We start from the raw sequence: 14,558 nt of genomic DNA on the forward strand, positions 1-14,558 counted from the left end.
CTTGCAAAGCTCCTCATACAATCTTTCATAAAGACAAGGTTGACTTAAAAGTGAAGCCTAATCTTCTCCCAAAGGTGGTTTCTGAATTCCACATTACTCAGAAAATAACTTTACCTTCATTCTACCCTCCTCCCCATTCAGGGAAAGAGGAAGAGAGGTTACATAGGCTGGATCCAAGGCGTGCCTTGAGTTTTTATATCGGCAGACTTGCTAGAATAAGACAAGCAGACCAACTGTTTGTAGGTTATACAGGACACAAATTAGGAATGCCAATCACGAAACAGACCATTTCAAGATGGATTATTTTAACCATTCTAAAATGCTACAAATTGGCAGGGAAAGAGCCTCCTCAACATCTTAGGGCTCATTCAACCAGGGGTATCGCAGCCTCTTCGGCTCTCCAGAGAGGAGTTCCGATTCGGGACATATATGCGGCTGCCACATGGTCGTCCACACATATTTTTACAAGATTGTACAGCCTAGATTCCTCCTCTAGCCAGGAGACAAGATCTGGCAAAGCTGTGTTACATTCTGTACATTCTTAAAGGGAATATTACATTTTACTTCCACCTCCTCGTTCACAGCACTGCTATGGGAGTCTATCAAAGATAAGGAATACGTCGGAGGACACAATCCCTTCGAAGAACAAGTTACTTCTTACCTTGTAATGTTCTTTCGATGGGATGTTCCTCCGAAGTATTCCTTATCGCCCCTCCTATCCATCCCCGCAGTAAAACTTCCCTTGTGGTTGCAGTTTACGCTCCTTCAAGGTCAATAACCAATTCATGCACAGCTAATTTCAAGCTTCAAAATGGAACTGAGCAACGGATGCTGCGCGAGTCCATTTATACGCATGGTGACGTCGGCGCCATGACGGAGGCTGTCGAGGGACATCAACTCGAAGGACGTTGACGTGCCACGCCCTCTACTGAAAACATTTCCGAGGCCAGCAAGCTGGGAAGTAATCTATCAAAGATTAGGAATACGTTGGAGGAACATCCCATTGAAAGAACGTTGCAGGGTAAGAAGTAACTTGTTCATCTGTGGCTACACCCTGTTTTTAGGTACATATAAAAGTAACCAAAAATCCAGAGTATAAAATACTAGGGTGATAACAAAAGTATCCCCACTGAACTGTATTGTAAGATGCTACACGCACTGTTAAAACATTACCCAACAGGTAAAAAGACAAAAGGCAAACCTAGTTACCCAGTACTGTTGTCTGACAGTATTGATATTTGAAGGACTGATCAGTTTCCCCAGGACAAAAATTTGAAAAAGGCCAGAGTTTGAAACTGAAGGCTTCACTCACTGTAAAAACTCGGGACCGTTTCAAAGACGAAACATTTTAGGGTCCATAGATTATGGAGGGAAAGTTACTTTCATTGGACCAACAGTGGGAAAACTTAAATCCAGCAACGTGAACACAAGACATTTGTCCTATCCTGTTCTCCTTAAAATAAACTTTGGTTATTCCATTCCATTGCTTTTTGATCATCATATCTACAAATCTAAAAACCGCTGTACCTGAAAGATAGGAACATAATTTTACTTAGCATTAGCTCTGGAACGTTTCACCAACACAAGCACTCTTCCTACCCTTTTTAGGCTTTACTTTTCATATGGGTTGGATTTCTTGTAACTTGTTTCCATCTTACTGCATCACTGCTTGCTTCCTTTTTGTTGAATAACTTATTGAATGCATTCTGCAGAACCTAAAAGGGACTGTATATATGTTTATAATTGAGTGTTGTGTAATAATGTCACCTACTTGTTTAATTTCCTAGTATGTTTTTTGGGCCTAGAATAAATATAGTATTTGTGTATGTCTTTACCTGTCTAAATTGAATTGTGTTCTTCACTGTGTGGACACGTTGTGGGCCCCTGAACCCACTCAAACGCTTCTGAGAATAGCCTTGACCGCTCGCCTCTGCTACCTTGATTGGGTTTTGGATAAACTCTGAGCTACCCCGTTCACTAGAATTAGAGTGGCCTCCTAAAATCTGTCCACCCTGCCAGATTCTAGAAATTAAATGTAACCATTACGGTTAGAACAAATTTGGCTCAGCTTTTTCTTGTTTGTAATTTCCATAATATTTACATTGAAGCCATCTGTGCAATCTTTGCACATCTAATTTCTTGTGTTTTATGACATTATTTCACATCATGTATAGCTGTAATACATGTAATAATGGCTGTATTTGAGTACGCAATTTGAAGCTACCTAAGTATGAGGAGCTGTGTTAGACATGCTGGGATTCATATGTGCAAAGTGCAGTTTAGCCAAATGTGAGAAGTGAGCGCTTAACTTGTGAGCTATCTTTCTGGTAATAATTCCCACTTGCTAACATCAAATGCCTAGTGTATGGCATAATTGTAATACTCCACATACTATATTCGGGTTGCAATCCATTTCTAACACTATGAGCAGTGCAATTCACAAACCACCCTCTTCGCCTTATCAACACCACAGTCCCCTTATGTGACTGCTTACCTCATCTCCCGTTAACCCGCAAATATACTTGTAACTTCAGCTATAATGTATTAATGTAAATCATGTAAAAATGTATTACCCACGTGTACCTTCCCTATAACTAAGCTTCCCTCAAGTAACAGCGCCACTATGCCTGAGGGCTGCTTGTGCGCTTTACAAATGTAAATAACTAAATAAACTGTGATGCGCTTCTGTGAACGAACTAGTATAATGGTTTTGTTAAACAGGATGATCACCTTTGAGATTGACCAATCTTGGAATATTACCCAATTTTTTGTCTTTCTCCCTTTTTATACATATTTGAAGCTCGTCTTTTTATTTTGCTGCTCTTGTTCATTCCTGTCACATTCTTTCTTTTTCCAACTCACCCTTTTGCTTTGTAGTAGTTCTCTCCCTACTTTCATCTTGTACTCTTCTTTCCTTTTTTATTACCTTATATCTCTTGTTGCTTTTCAAAGGTTCTCTGTGAGTGTATTCCAGCCTCCCTTCCAGCCAGGCAGGATATCACCGGAGCAGATGTCCCGCCCTTTAACACCGGAAAAAATAAAAAAGGCAGTAAAAAGCAGCTCTCCCGTTCCTCCGGAAGTTGAAGATAAAGAGCAGCGGGAATTACAGGATCCCCCACTATTGCAGTCTACTCCTGATCATCATCCAGAGTCTGGTGATTGCGGAATGGTGCGATGTAAATCCTCTACAGACCGGAACCCCTCTCCAACTACAGCTTCTGGGTTCTCTGTATGCTCAACGCAGCGAGTGCAGGACTTGGGTTGCGAGAAAGAGACATCCTATGAAAAAGCTATCAAACAGGAAGGTAATATCCTGCTTTTCTATCTTCTACTATGTATCTAATTTTTCATGATTGGAGTTTGGTTCCATAGCCAGACACTGCTTGCTGTTAATACACTGGGATCTGTTGCCATGTATGGAACTTGCACATTGTGAGGGCCAACTCATTTCTCTTTCAATGTACATTTAATTCTGTTTCTCCTTAGAGGAACATTTGCTTCTGTGAAATGTTGCTGGAGTGATGGCAGATAATATTTGTGAATATAGCTTTATTTTTTTAAGTCCAGTGATAATCTGTCTTGTAAAATTCGGGCTTCATTGTTAAGACCATGTATGATTTTCAAATTACTATAAGAAATCTGCTTTTGAATCACTTCTGCAGCATGTCTTTATGGATCGCTCATAGCCTTGCTGTGTATGTTATGTTCTCCAGCTTGGGGTCTGGCATGGATTCACATGCTCATGGATATTCCCCGTAGTCGGGCTGGGAATCCTCGGTAAAAAGAAAAAATCACTTTGTTTCATTTTTGTACTTTCTCCTAACAACCAATCAGAGCTCTGGATCATACTGCCCCAGCCAATGATTGCCTTCTACCTAAGCGCCTCCTCAGCCAGCCATCTTCAGATTTCTTTGCTTTTTGAGAGTTAAACTCTATTTTTCGGTCAATCGAGCCCATGTGCTCCATCAATCCTTCCTACTAACCGGGACCCGTTTTTTAAAATTTTTCATTGCCCCTCAAGGGCTGTTTTCTTCGAGTATTCTTCTTGGAGGCTTCCAGAAGATTCTCCAGGCCTACACCATGTGGATCGTGTCGGACTAGAAGGACGGCATTTCCCTCTTAAAGCTGTGCGCCGACTGCTGTTTGCGGAATGTGTACATGGACAAACATTCCCAGTGTCTTTATTGCCTGCACCCGACGCACAAGGAGGAAGATTGTACATTTTGCCGTGCATTCTCAAAGCGCACGTTGAAGGACCAACATCAGCGGTTGGAAGCGTAGCTGCAGGTCAAGGCCTCTGCACCGGGTGGTACCCAGGGGCATACCTCTCCCGGATCCGGAAAAGCTGAGCGGGCTTCTAAGTCCTTTGAGGAGGCTCCACCCGTGGGGGCCCAACACAAAGCCAAGCTCCGCAAGTCTGCTTCTGTCGGTCGCTGCTGCTGCAGGTCCCGCGACGGCCAGGGCGTGCCCATCATTCCATCCAGGTCGATCTCCAGTCAGTGTATCCTGGGTAATCTACGGGAGAACCCAGAGAAGACCAGACAGCACAAGACCGAGCAGGGTACAGAGCCCAGCCTGCGCATGGCAGAGAAGGACAAAGGAGACAAACGGTCTGATCCGGCCCTTAAGGAGAAGGCCAAACAGGACAAGACCCCCTATTCAGCCGTGAAGAAGGCCAAGCAAGACAAAGGGCTGGCCTCTCTGTGAAGGCCCAGATGCACCAGGCGAAAGCTTCACCCTCCCTCGAGGTGGTGGTGGCATCTGTTTCAAAGGCCGTGGGGGCAGACCCGTAGGGTGCCCCGGCAATGGCGGCGGCAAGGGTGTCCCCTCCTTTTAGGAGGGACGCTTCGAATATGCCCGCTGATAAAACACTGAAGAAAAGGATGCCAGACCTCAGCCAGCAACGGACCCCTTGGGGCCTGAAGAAAGGGGGGCGGGGCGTGAAGTCCTTCAGGGAACAGACATTTCTTCAGCTGAAGATGAGCACGACGTCATTTCCGTCCAAGAGGTCGATGCAGACGGAGGCGCTGGAGACTTGAACCACGACGATGGCGACGACGGGGATACCGTCGTTGGAGACGACGGGCCCTAGGACGATGGGCGTCCAGGCACTTCTCCTACTCCCCAGAGGCCTCCTAGAGACTTTGCACTGGATTTCAACTCGCTGGGGTCCATGTTGCAGAGGAGGATGCCGTCAATCCCACCATCCGCCCCCCTACCCCCACGGCATCAGTGCCGGTCCCCCATTGCCATCGGGGGACCACCGACCAAGAAAAGGAGGAGACACCGGATTCCTCCATGCCACCTGTCTCCACCCTCTCCGCAGCCCCTCCCATCACCCCTCAAGGGAGACGGAATCGGACACAGAAACGAGTGGCACGGATGACGACGACGGGATGGGGGGGGGGAACCTCCCTTCTCCTCTGCCCAGAGACTCTCCGGATGAGATAGGATCGCTCCATGCAATGATATCCCGAGCCGAAGGAAAAGAAGGAAGGTTTCTTGTATCAGCGGGGAGAGGCGAAGAGGAAGACATCCTTCGGGTCCCCCTACTGGACGATGTTTGCTACGAAGGGCTGGCGTTGATGAAGAACCCCGCCACAGCCCCAGCGCAGAGAGACCTCTCGAGAAAAAGTACAGGGTGCCGGACTCTGCCCCCAAGTCTCTGTGGTCTCAACCGTCACCAGACTCGGTGGTCTCAGCGGCTGCCAGGAAGAAATCGGGCTCGACGTCTTATGCTTCGTCTACCTCTCCGGACAGTGAGGGGAAGAAATTGGCCTCGATGGGTAGGAAGGTTATCTACTCTGCGGCGACCACGATCAAGGCTGCTAATGCCCTCGCCATCGTAGCCAGGTACGACCAGGAGCTGTGGTTTAAGCTAGTACCGCTCCTGGACTTTCTTCCCTGAGGACAAACGGGTCAAGGCCTTGGAACTCTTTCAAGAAGGCGAGGTGGCTTCGAATCATGCCATCACGGTGGCCATGGACATTACAGACGCGGGGTTCCGCCAGATGGGGAACAGTGTCTGCCTTCGTCGTTGTCATGGATGGCTCAGGGCCACCAACTTTAGGCAGGAGGTCCACACAAGGGTTTTGGACATGCTTTTTGATGGGGACAACTTGTTCGGAAAAGCAGTGTATGAATCTCTCCAGGCCATCAAGGCGGACACAGACGGCAAGTGCTGTAGGCACTTTTCAATGACGACGGCAGTCCTTTCATTCCCCAGGAGGGAAGTCCAGCCGATCTTTGAGGTGTTTAGGCAGGGGCTCCACCTCTTACCACCAGCCCCCACGCTCGTTCACCCAGGAAGCCGCTCCAAGACCTTCGGGGGCAGCAGCCGTCGTCGTCCGGTACCACAGGGTGGCCCGTTAACCTACAAACAGGATTGAACTGAGCAGGACGTTGGGCCCCCACGCACGCACCCTGGTGGGAGGCCGGCTGGTGAACTTTGCCAGCGTGTGAAAGACCATCTCCATCGACCGTTGGGTGCTGGACGCTCTCGCCCACGGACACACATTAGATTTCCAACAAGCGTCACCTAATACCACCTGTGGCCCGGCAGGAAAATCACGTCCCTCAGCTGCTGCTGGAGGTGCAGGCCATGTTAAGGAAAGGGACGATAAAGCTGGTTCAAAAACGGCTCCAGTGCTCCGGAGTTTACTCGATGATCTGCCTCGCGTGAAAGATTAACAGGAGCTGGAGGCCCATCCTCGACCTACAATGACTGAACAAATAGATAAGATTCTAGAAGATCAGGATGGTCACTCTTCAGCGCGTGCTTCGACAACTGCAAGAGGGAGACTTTGTCGTCGTTGGACCTGGAGGATGCGTCCTTCCCCATCCACAAAGGACATCCGAAGTTTCTGTGCTTCGTCGTTCAAGGGAAGCATTACCAATTCAAGGCCCTGCTTTTTGGACTGAAGTCTGCACCCAGAGTCTTCACAAAGTGCCTGGCTCTGGTGGCGGCCCATCTACGACTGCAAGGGATTGGCTCATCCTGGCCAGATCAAGGGACATCGCCGTCGACCACATGGCGAGGACTGTCTGACTACTGACGGATCTAGGGTTCTCATTGAATTATGCCAAATCCTGGTTGACTCCATCGCAGGACGCCCTGTTCTTGGGATCCCGGCTCAACGCGGTGTCATGCCTGGTGGCTCCGTTAGAGGAGAGGATAACGGCCATCTTGGGCAAGGTGCAACGGCTGTTGGTACTGAAGATCGCCACAGTGAGAGCCATCAAGTATCCTCTCTGCATGTCATCATGCATTTACCTCCTTTGACTCTGCAGGTTGAGGATGCGCACGCTAAAGGAGTTCCTCGAAGCCTGTTGGGTCCAGGTGTCCGGAGGCTTCAGGACAAAATCGTGCTCGACGAGTAGTTCCGTTGGGCAATAAGGAAGGTGATGGGGCATGCGCCCCAATCCAGAGGCACGGATTTCCAGACCCCCACCACCCCTGGAAGGATGGGGAGCTCACACTGGCCGTCTTCAGGCCAGAGGCCTGTGGATACCGGAGGAGAAGCTGTTACACATCAACGTCCTGGAACTACGGCAGTATTTTGGGCCCTCAGGTCGTTTCTGCCGTCCCTCAAGGGCAAGGTGGTGAGGGTCTTCACGGACAATACCACTATGATGTTTTCATCTGGTAGCAGGTGGGGGCACCAGATCCCCAGCGCTTTCCAAAGAGGCGCAGGACTTATGGCACTGGGCCGTTGCCCTGGGGATGTTCCTCATTCCTTTTCACCTGGCGAGAGTAAAAAACACTGACTCCTCTGCATGCAGCTGTGCGCTTGCCACAGGTGGGGGAGATTCGACGGGATCAAGTGGACTACCTTTTCCTCAAATGGGGCAATCCCCAGATCGATCTGTTTGGGATGGTGACGAGCACCAAGTGCCGGAGGTTCACCAGACGGTTTCCCTAGCCGGGGAGTATGGGGGACGCATTTGCATCCCTTTGGGAACGTCCGGTTTCTGTATGCATTCCCTCCATTGCCGTTGCTTCTTCAAGTTATGAATCAACTCAGATGGTGCTGGTGCAGGATGATCCTCGTCACACCAGCTTGACCAAGGCAGATGTGGTACCCGGACATTCTCCGCATGTCAGCGTCCCCTCCAGTCAAGCTACCAGTGGTCGCAGATCTTCCTGCCAAGGAAGGAGGCGCAGTTCTGCACCCCAACCCATAATCGCTGAACCTGAAGGCCTGGTTCCTGCAGCATTAGAATTCGGGGGTTACAATCTTCCGGCTTACTGCAAGGAGGTACTCGCCAAAGAATCATCTACTTTGAAATGCTGCAGACTCAAATGGAAGAGATTCGCAATTTGGTGCCGTTCTCAGAAGATCGACCCTCTGAGGGTCACGGCCCCTCAGGTATTAACATATTTGTGGTCTTTGGCTAAATCGTGGTTGGCTCACGCCCCCATCACGGTTCATCTGGTGGCTATTTCCCGCTACATTAGATCCCTGGGACGACCCTCCTTGCGATCGCACCGGTTAGTCAAGGAATTTGTCATGGGACTATTCCTCGCGTTCCTGCCGGTGAAGGCTCCGGCCCCGGCGTGGGAGAGCAATGGGGTACTTACTAGGCTCATGGGACCCCCGTTCGAGCCTATGCATTCTGTTCCACTCAAGTTTCTATAATGGAAGACAGCTTTTCTCGTGGCCATCACCTCTGCATGATGAGTGAGTAAGATCCAGGCCCTATCCTGTAAACCACCTTACGAGGGTGGTGCTGCGGACGCACCCCTCCTTAATGCCCAAGGTGCCGTTGGACTTTCATCTAAACAAGACCTTGGTATTGCCTGTGTTTTTTCCGACGCCTTTGTCGCCGGCTGAAAGGACTTTGCACTTGCTGGATGTGGCTAGAGCGCTGAAGTTTTATGTGACCCGCACAGAGTGTTTCCGGAAAACTTCTCAGCTTTTTGTGAACTTTGGTCCTGTGAACCATGGGAAGGCCCTGTCCAAGGCTTCCATTTCCAGGTGGCTCGCTGGTTATATTACCCACTGTCCCCGGGTGGCCAACTGACTGTTGGCTGGCCGTCCGATAGCCCATTCGACCAGAGCGATCACTGTTACAACGGTGTTCCTTTCTGGTGTGCCCCTGCTGGACATCTACAGGGTTGCTACGTGGAAGTCGACGCACACCTTCACAAAATTCTACTGGGTCGACAGGGATTCCAGGGAGGAGTCCAGAGTCGGCCAAGCAGTGCTGCGCAACCTGTTCGCTTGAAGGTGAGCCTGGTGAGGAGGTAAGAAATCGCTTCTGTTGAGCTTCGCCACCTCCCGTGGCTGTGCATGTGTGTTCTGCTGTGTATTCTTTATTCATGAGCATGTGAATCCATGCCAGACCCCATGCTGGAGAAGGAACAAGTTACTTACCTGTAACTGTTGTTCTCCAGCATGGGTCTGGCATGGATTCACATGCAAACCTACCCATCTGCGGCTCTTCTCTTGGTCCTACTGCCACTTTACGTGCTATCAAATCTGAAGATGGCTGCCTGAGGAGGGACTTGGGTATAGGGCAGTCATTGGCTGGGGGCGGTATGGCCCAGAGCTCAGTGATTGGTTGTTAAGAGAAAGACAGGGTGCCGAATACATACAGGCAAAATGTTCCTGCTATGTGCCTTCCCGGCCTCTGCGCTCCCAGTCAGCTCTACTGATCTCTGTTCCTCTAGTTAGACCTTCCCGGATTGGCCCTCATGCTTTTTCTGTGATTGCTGCAAAAACGTGGAATAGTCTTCCATTGCCTCTCTGCGCTACTGACAATCATCTGTCATTCCACCGTGACATATTTGTTTTAGGTCTTCCTGCTGCTGTACCTTCTGGTCCACTTCAGTGCTGAGATACCTCCGGGTGAATGCGCGCCTTATAAATCTATTTAACATAACCTAAAGACAGTACACAAATTAAACTGAAACTATTTTTCTTTTAGCGTGGATTCCCAGGCTGACGACTGGGAATATTCATGAGCATGTGAATCCATGCCAGACCCATGCTGGAGAACAACAGTTACAGGTAAGTAACTTGTTCCTACCTTGATTAATATTTGACAAAGCCGACAGGAAATATTTGTAATCGTATTTGGATGACGCATTTTCAAGCTAACTTGTTGCCACAGATACAGATTCCTTGTATAGTGTGAAAAACATGAGGGTATCCTCACTTCTACTCGCCCTTGATCTTCTCAGGTGGTATGGGAAAGGCCATCTCTTTTGAATCGTGGGGATGGAGAAGCGAGGGAGTGTCACCTGGGTGGAGGGTCCTTTCGGATTTGGTGTGGAGTTCCCCCAGGCGAGACATGGTATCCCCCTTTCCCTATTGATGACCAATCTAACCCTCCCTGACCTTTATTTGCTACTGCAAAACCTCTCATTTCATTTCCCCACATTTAACTTCTGAAAGTACTAGGACGAGAAGACAGAGTAATGAACACCAAACGTTCATTTTCCCACTCTGGTACTGGGACCAAGATGATGCCTGCAAAGTATGATGAGTCGGGCATGTCCCCTTAATCATAGTAGGGCAAGTCGAATTGGGGATCTGTACCTTCAACCTGCTAAGTGGTTGCAGGTGTATAAAAAGAGAGCCAGATATCAGCACAGGGAGCAACAGGGAGGCCTGTGGGGGAGAGGCCAGCAGGAGACCCTTTTCTTATGGAGGCAGCCGTGGGGTAACCTGTGGGGGAGCCAGGACACCAGCCAGCAGCCCAGAGAATCTGTACAGCCCAAGTAGAGTCGGGCAGTTGGGCTGTCACAGGTGTGGGAGCCTCTGTCAAGGAAACAGCAGCTGGAGCCGCGAGTGAGCAGGAGAAAGGAGGATGCTATCCGCGTCCGGGCAATGGCAGAACTACTACTGGCATGTGAAAGACAGCCTGGTATGCCAGCGGGGCTCGCAGAAGCAGCATTACCGAACTACAAAACCGAAAGAAAGCAGGAGCTGCCGAGGAATGACACAAAGGACCAGTGAGTGTTGGGAAGGGGGGGTGCCATTCAACATCCAGGGTGCTATCTGCAGCCTACAAATAGATAATGTAGTACAGAACTGAAAAGAATCTTGAAATTTAGCATATCGAAGGCATATTGAATCCCGAACTGAAGGGGAAACAGGAAATTTAGCATATCCAATGCATATTGGCTACCAAACCGAAGGGAAACTTGGAAAATAAGCATATTGAATATCTGTTGAACACCGAACTGAAAAAAAAACTTGAAATTAAGCTTATTGAATACGGTATTATGAAACCTTTATGGGCAATACAATTAGCGGAGGACAGTCAAAGCGAAAATGCCCATATGAAAGCAACCTATGGAAAAGAGCACAAGTGTGAGAGTGTGCCATACAGAGGTGGGACACGAACAAGACTCCCACAAAGTGTACTTTTTGAGTAAATGCATTGCGCGAATGCCAAGGACTGGCAAGAGGTTTGTGACACATTATTGCAGAGCCAAGAGTTTAACCATGAGAAGCCAGCAGAGTGTAAACGGTTGTAGGTGAAAGGGTCGACTGCAATTGATTCGAATGCAATAGTTTAGAGTCAAAAGGACCGAAAAAAAGGTAGAATGTTATTTTTTGGGGAGGGGGATCTGGTGTAAAAAAAGCAATTTTTTTTTTCCTATACGGAAGCCAAAAAATAAAAATACATTTTAAAAAAAGGCATTCAAGCTTTTTTTATTTTTTATTTTATTTTTTTTTTTTGTCCTTTTGTTTCAAAACTATTGTAATTCGAAACAATGTATTCGACCCTTTGACTGGACACCGTGTAAACATTACACATAAAGCCAAGAGGCCAAAAAAAGAGAATCTGATTCTGTACACAAGGCTAGAAGAACCTGTTTGGGCTGAAGAGACAAGGGATCCTGGTTGTGCGGCCTGTGATGGGTGGACCGTGTTATGTTAAAACTGCACCTAGACCAGTGAGAATTGAATTATGAGAACTAAAGACATTGTGAAATAAACCAAGGAGAAGCACTGCAGGTGAACTGGTGAGGCAATCCAGAAGGAGAGTCAGGTTGACCTCAAGTTGTGTTAAACTTTTGAAAAGAATAAAGCTTAAATATTTTGTGCTGCAATTCTGAATAAAAGGACTCCTCCTGTAGCCATTCATCAGATCTATGTTGGAGCCAAGATTCCCACATAGAAGAGCAACTGTTATGGAGAATTCTCAGAAATGTGCGAATTCCCTCCACCTTAGAAACCTCCAGCAACTTTGCTTGATTTTGAGGACTTGATTTATTTCCCTGGAGAGAGCGAGACCTTTTTTTTCCCACTCATATATTTTAATGTGATTTCTGAACTTTGTTTCTTTTGGTAATGGAGCCTGACAAACTCCATAGGCATCATCTTTTACATTGTGTCACACAGAACCTTCAGTGCAGTGGCACAGAGAAGTCTTTCAGATTTCCCTAGGTTTAAATACCTTCTCTGGGATAAACAGTTTCCCAGAGCAGTAAAATGAAATTGACTTTACTTACATTTGTAACTTTCTAGACCCAGCACACACTTTCTTACAGTAGGGTGCTGGTGGGTTTACCTAGTATCCCCTTTGTCTAGCTTCTCATGTTACATTTTTAATGTTACCCTTTTCTCACTGAATGGCTGGTGGCAGTGTTTTACTTTTAAATACCGTGGTGTGCATTTACCACAGGCTGCGTTTCACAGCTGCAGTAAAGCACCCAATGGTGCCATTTTTGTCAAAATTGCCCTGGTCCTTTTTACACCATTTCTTTGTGGAAAGGTCCTTCTTGAGATTTAATCTGCACGCCAAACCCGGTTTGGTCCCTTTGTTCACTTTGCCTTTGGCAGGATTCACGAGTGAAGGCCGCCTCTTGCTCCAGGGTGCCTGCGGTGGGCAGGAAGTGAGGGAGGTGCCCAAAACTCCCTCTGCTTAGTCGCCTAGGAGACCCAAATGCACTCTGTAGTGATTGGCCGGCTGACTGTCCGGCAAAGACAGCCACCCTGCTGGGTGACAGACACTAGGCTGGAATGAATGGGCGAGAACTGAACAAAAGGCGAGTCTTTTGGCATGGAAGGCAGTCGACCACTGGACGAAGGAACCGAAGAAGAACTTGAAGAGGACTCCTGCTGCAACTCCTGGACCGTTGGTTTGCCTGGTGAATCCCTGCTGCTGTGCTGAAACTTGTATCAACAGAGAAGCCCCTGCAAGGAGGACTTCTCCCCTTGAGTTGGTGGGACCAATCAACTCCAAAGTAAGCCACCTGAACATTCTCTCGGAGCTGGTTGACTTTCCACAGAGTTGCTGCTGGAAACCGAGATACCAGCGAGTGGAACACCCAATTGTGTGTGTTGCTTTTAAGCTGGCCAAGAGCTCCAGGAAGATCCTCTGGACTCCCAGGAAGCAGGACTGACCGAGCCTGAGCCCCCTCAACAGAGTTTGGGAACCCAGAAGCAAGGAAAGCCCATCTCCACAGTCAGGAACTGCAGTGTTGCTATTTGCGGTAGACGCGAGGAGCTTAAACACTGACGGCCTTTTGTTTGAAGATTTCCAGTTGCGAGCTGTGACCATCCCATTGCAGTGCAGGAGTCCCCAGAAGTCCTCCCTCTTGTCCCCATGACTGAGGCCCAGGAACCGTGAGATCTTCAGAGCTGTATAGAAACAGGAGTCATCTGCTGCACTTTTTCTTCAATCCAAAGGTACTGTAAAGTCTGAGAGAATGTACCTCTTATTGTAGAGTTGCTTGCATCTTCTACTACTGACAAGTCTAACAGCTTGTGGACCTACATAGATTCTTCTTTTTCTTCAACGACTTCTAAAACATTGTGCAAAGACTTTTCTTACCTGCAAAGAAGTGCTTCAGCTGGGCGTGGCTTGGAGCCGACGCGATGCATTCGCTCCTCTAAAGCCGCCCGTGGACTGCCCGCTGCTTATAGCTAAAATTATGCAGTTCCTGTGGCCTACATGATCCATCGATGCCAGCTATGTGGATCGGAACAGATGGGGCACTAGCAGCTCAAAGATGAAAGCCGGGAGAGGGAGCACTATGCCCGTACTCGTCGCTTGAATCCCGGCTCCTCCACCCCCCTCTGCCGCACGGAGAATCCAAGATGGCGGGCGCACGTATGATGGCGTGCGCAGTCAGGAGCTGGAGGCGATCCTCCCCGTAGCACTCGAGCTGGAGGGGACGGACGAGCATCCGGATATCCAGACAAGTGGGGAATGTTTCCATCAGCCGGTGAGGGCGGTCCGGCCCCCCCCCTGGAACCGGCGAGGGGCCCCGCATGCACTGGCCCCGTTTTGTGCACCCTCTCCCTCTTCCTCCTGGGGCCCCTGACGCGTTTCAGCTACACATCCAGCGGACGGAGACCTACGCAGGCTGCGTTAGTGGCCCTCCTGGGTGCCTGGTGGGGCCTACCTTCCGGCCTGTGGACATATGCAACGGCCCTTGAAGCGACTCAATTTCCTGGAGCGGAGATGGGAGACCCTCCCCCCAACGGTTGGCGCCGGGAGCCCTCAGCAGGAGCCCCTTAAGAGATTTAAGGTAGGCCTAGCCCGCATGCTTTTCTTCCTGAGCCCTTCCTGGGGCGCCACGGCCCTGCTGCCCA

The 14,558-nt window shown here is 48.9% G+C and overlaps 1 protein-coding gene across 3 annotated transcripts in view; it reads left to right on the forward strand.

Moving 5' to 3' along the window:
* USP19 (ubiquitin specific peptidase 19) overlaps positions 1–14,558 on the forward strand; it is a 1,845,650-nt gene that overhangs the window by 1,162,246 nt on the left and 668,846 nt on the right. For all 3 annotated transcript variants that reach the window (XM_069643288.1, XM_069643289.1, XM_069643291.1), the window contains exon 20: positions 2,953–3,305. In XM_069643288.1, coding sequence (XP_069499389.1) covers positions 2,953–3,305 — 353 coding nt within the window. The remainder of the gene's footprint in view (positions 1–2,952; positions 3,306–14,558) is intronic.

Source organism: Ambystoma mexicanum, chromosome 2p (genome assembly GCF_040938575.1).
Source record: "Ambystoma mexicanum isolate Mex_15411 chromosome 2p, UKY_AmexF1_1, whole genome shotgun sequence".
NCBI classification, from domain to species: domain Eukaryota; kingdom Metazoa; phylum Chordata; class Amphibia; order Caudata; family Ambystomatidae; genus Ambystoma; species Ambystoma mexicanum.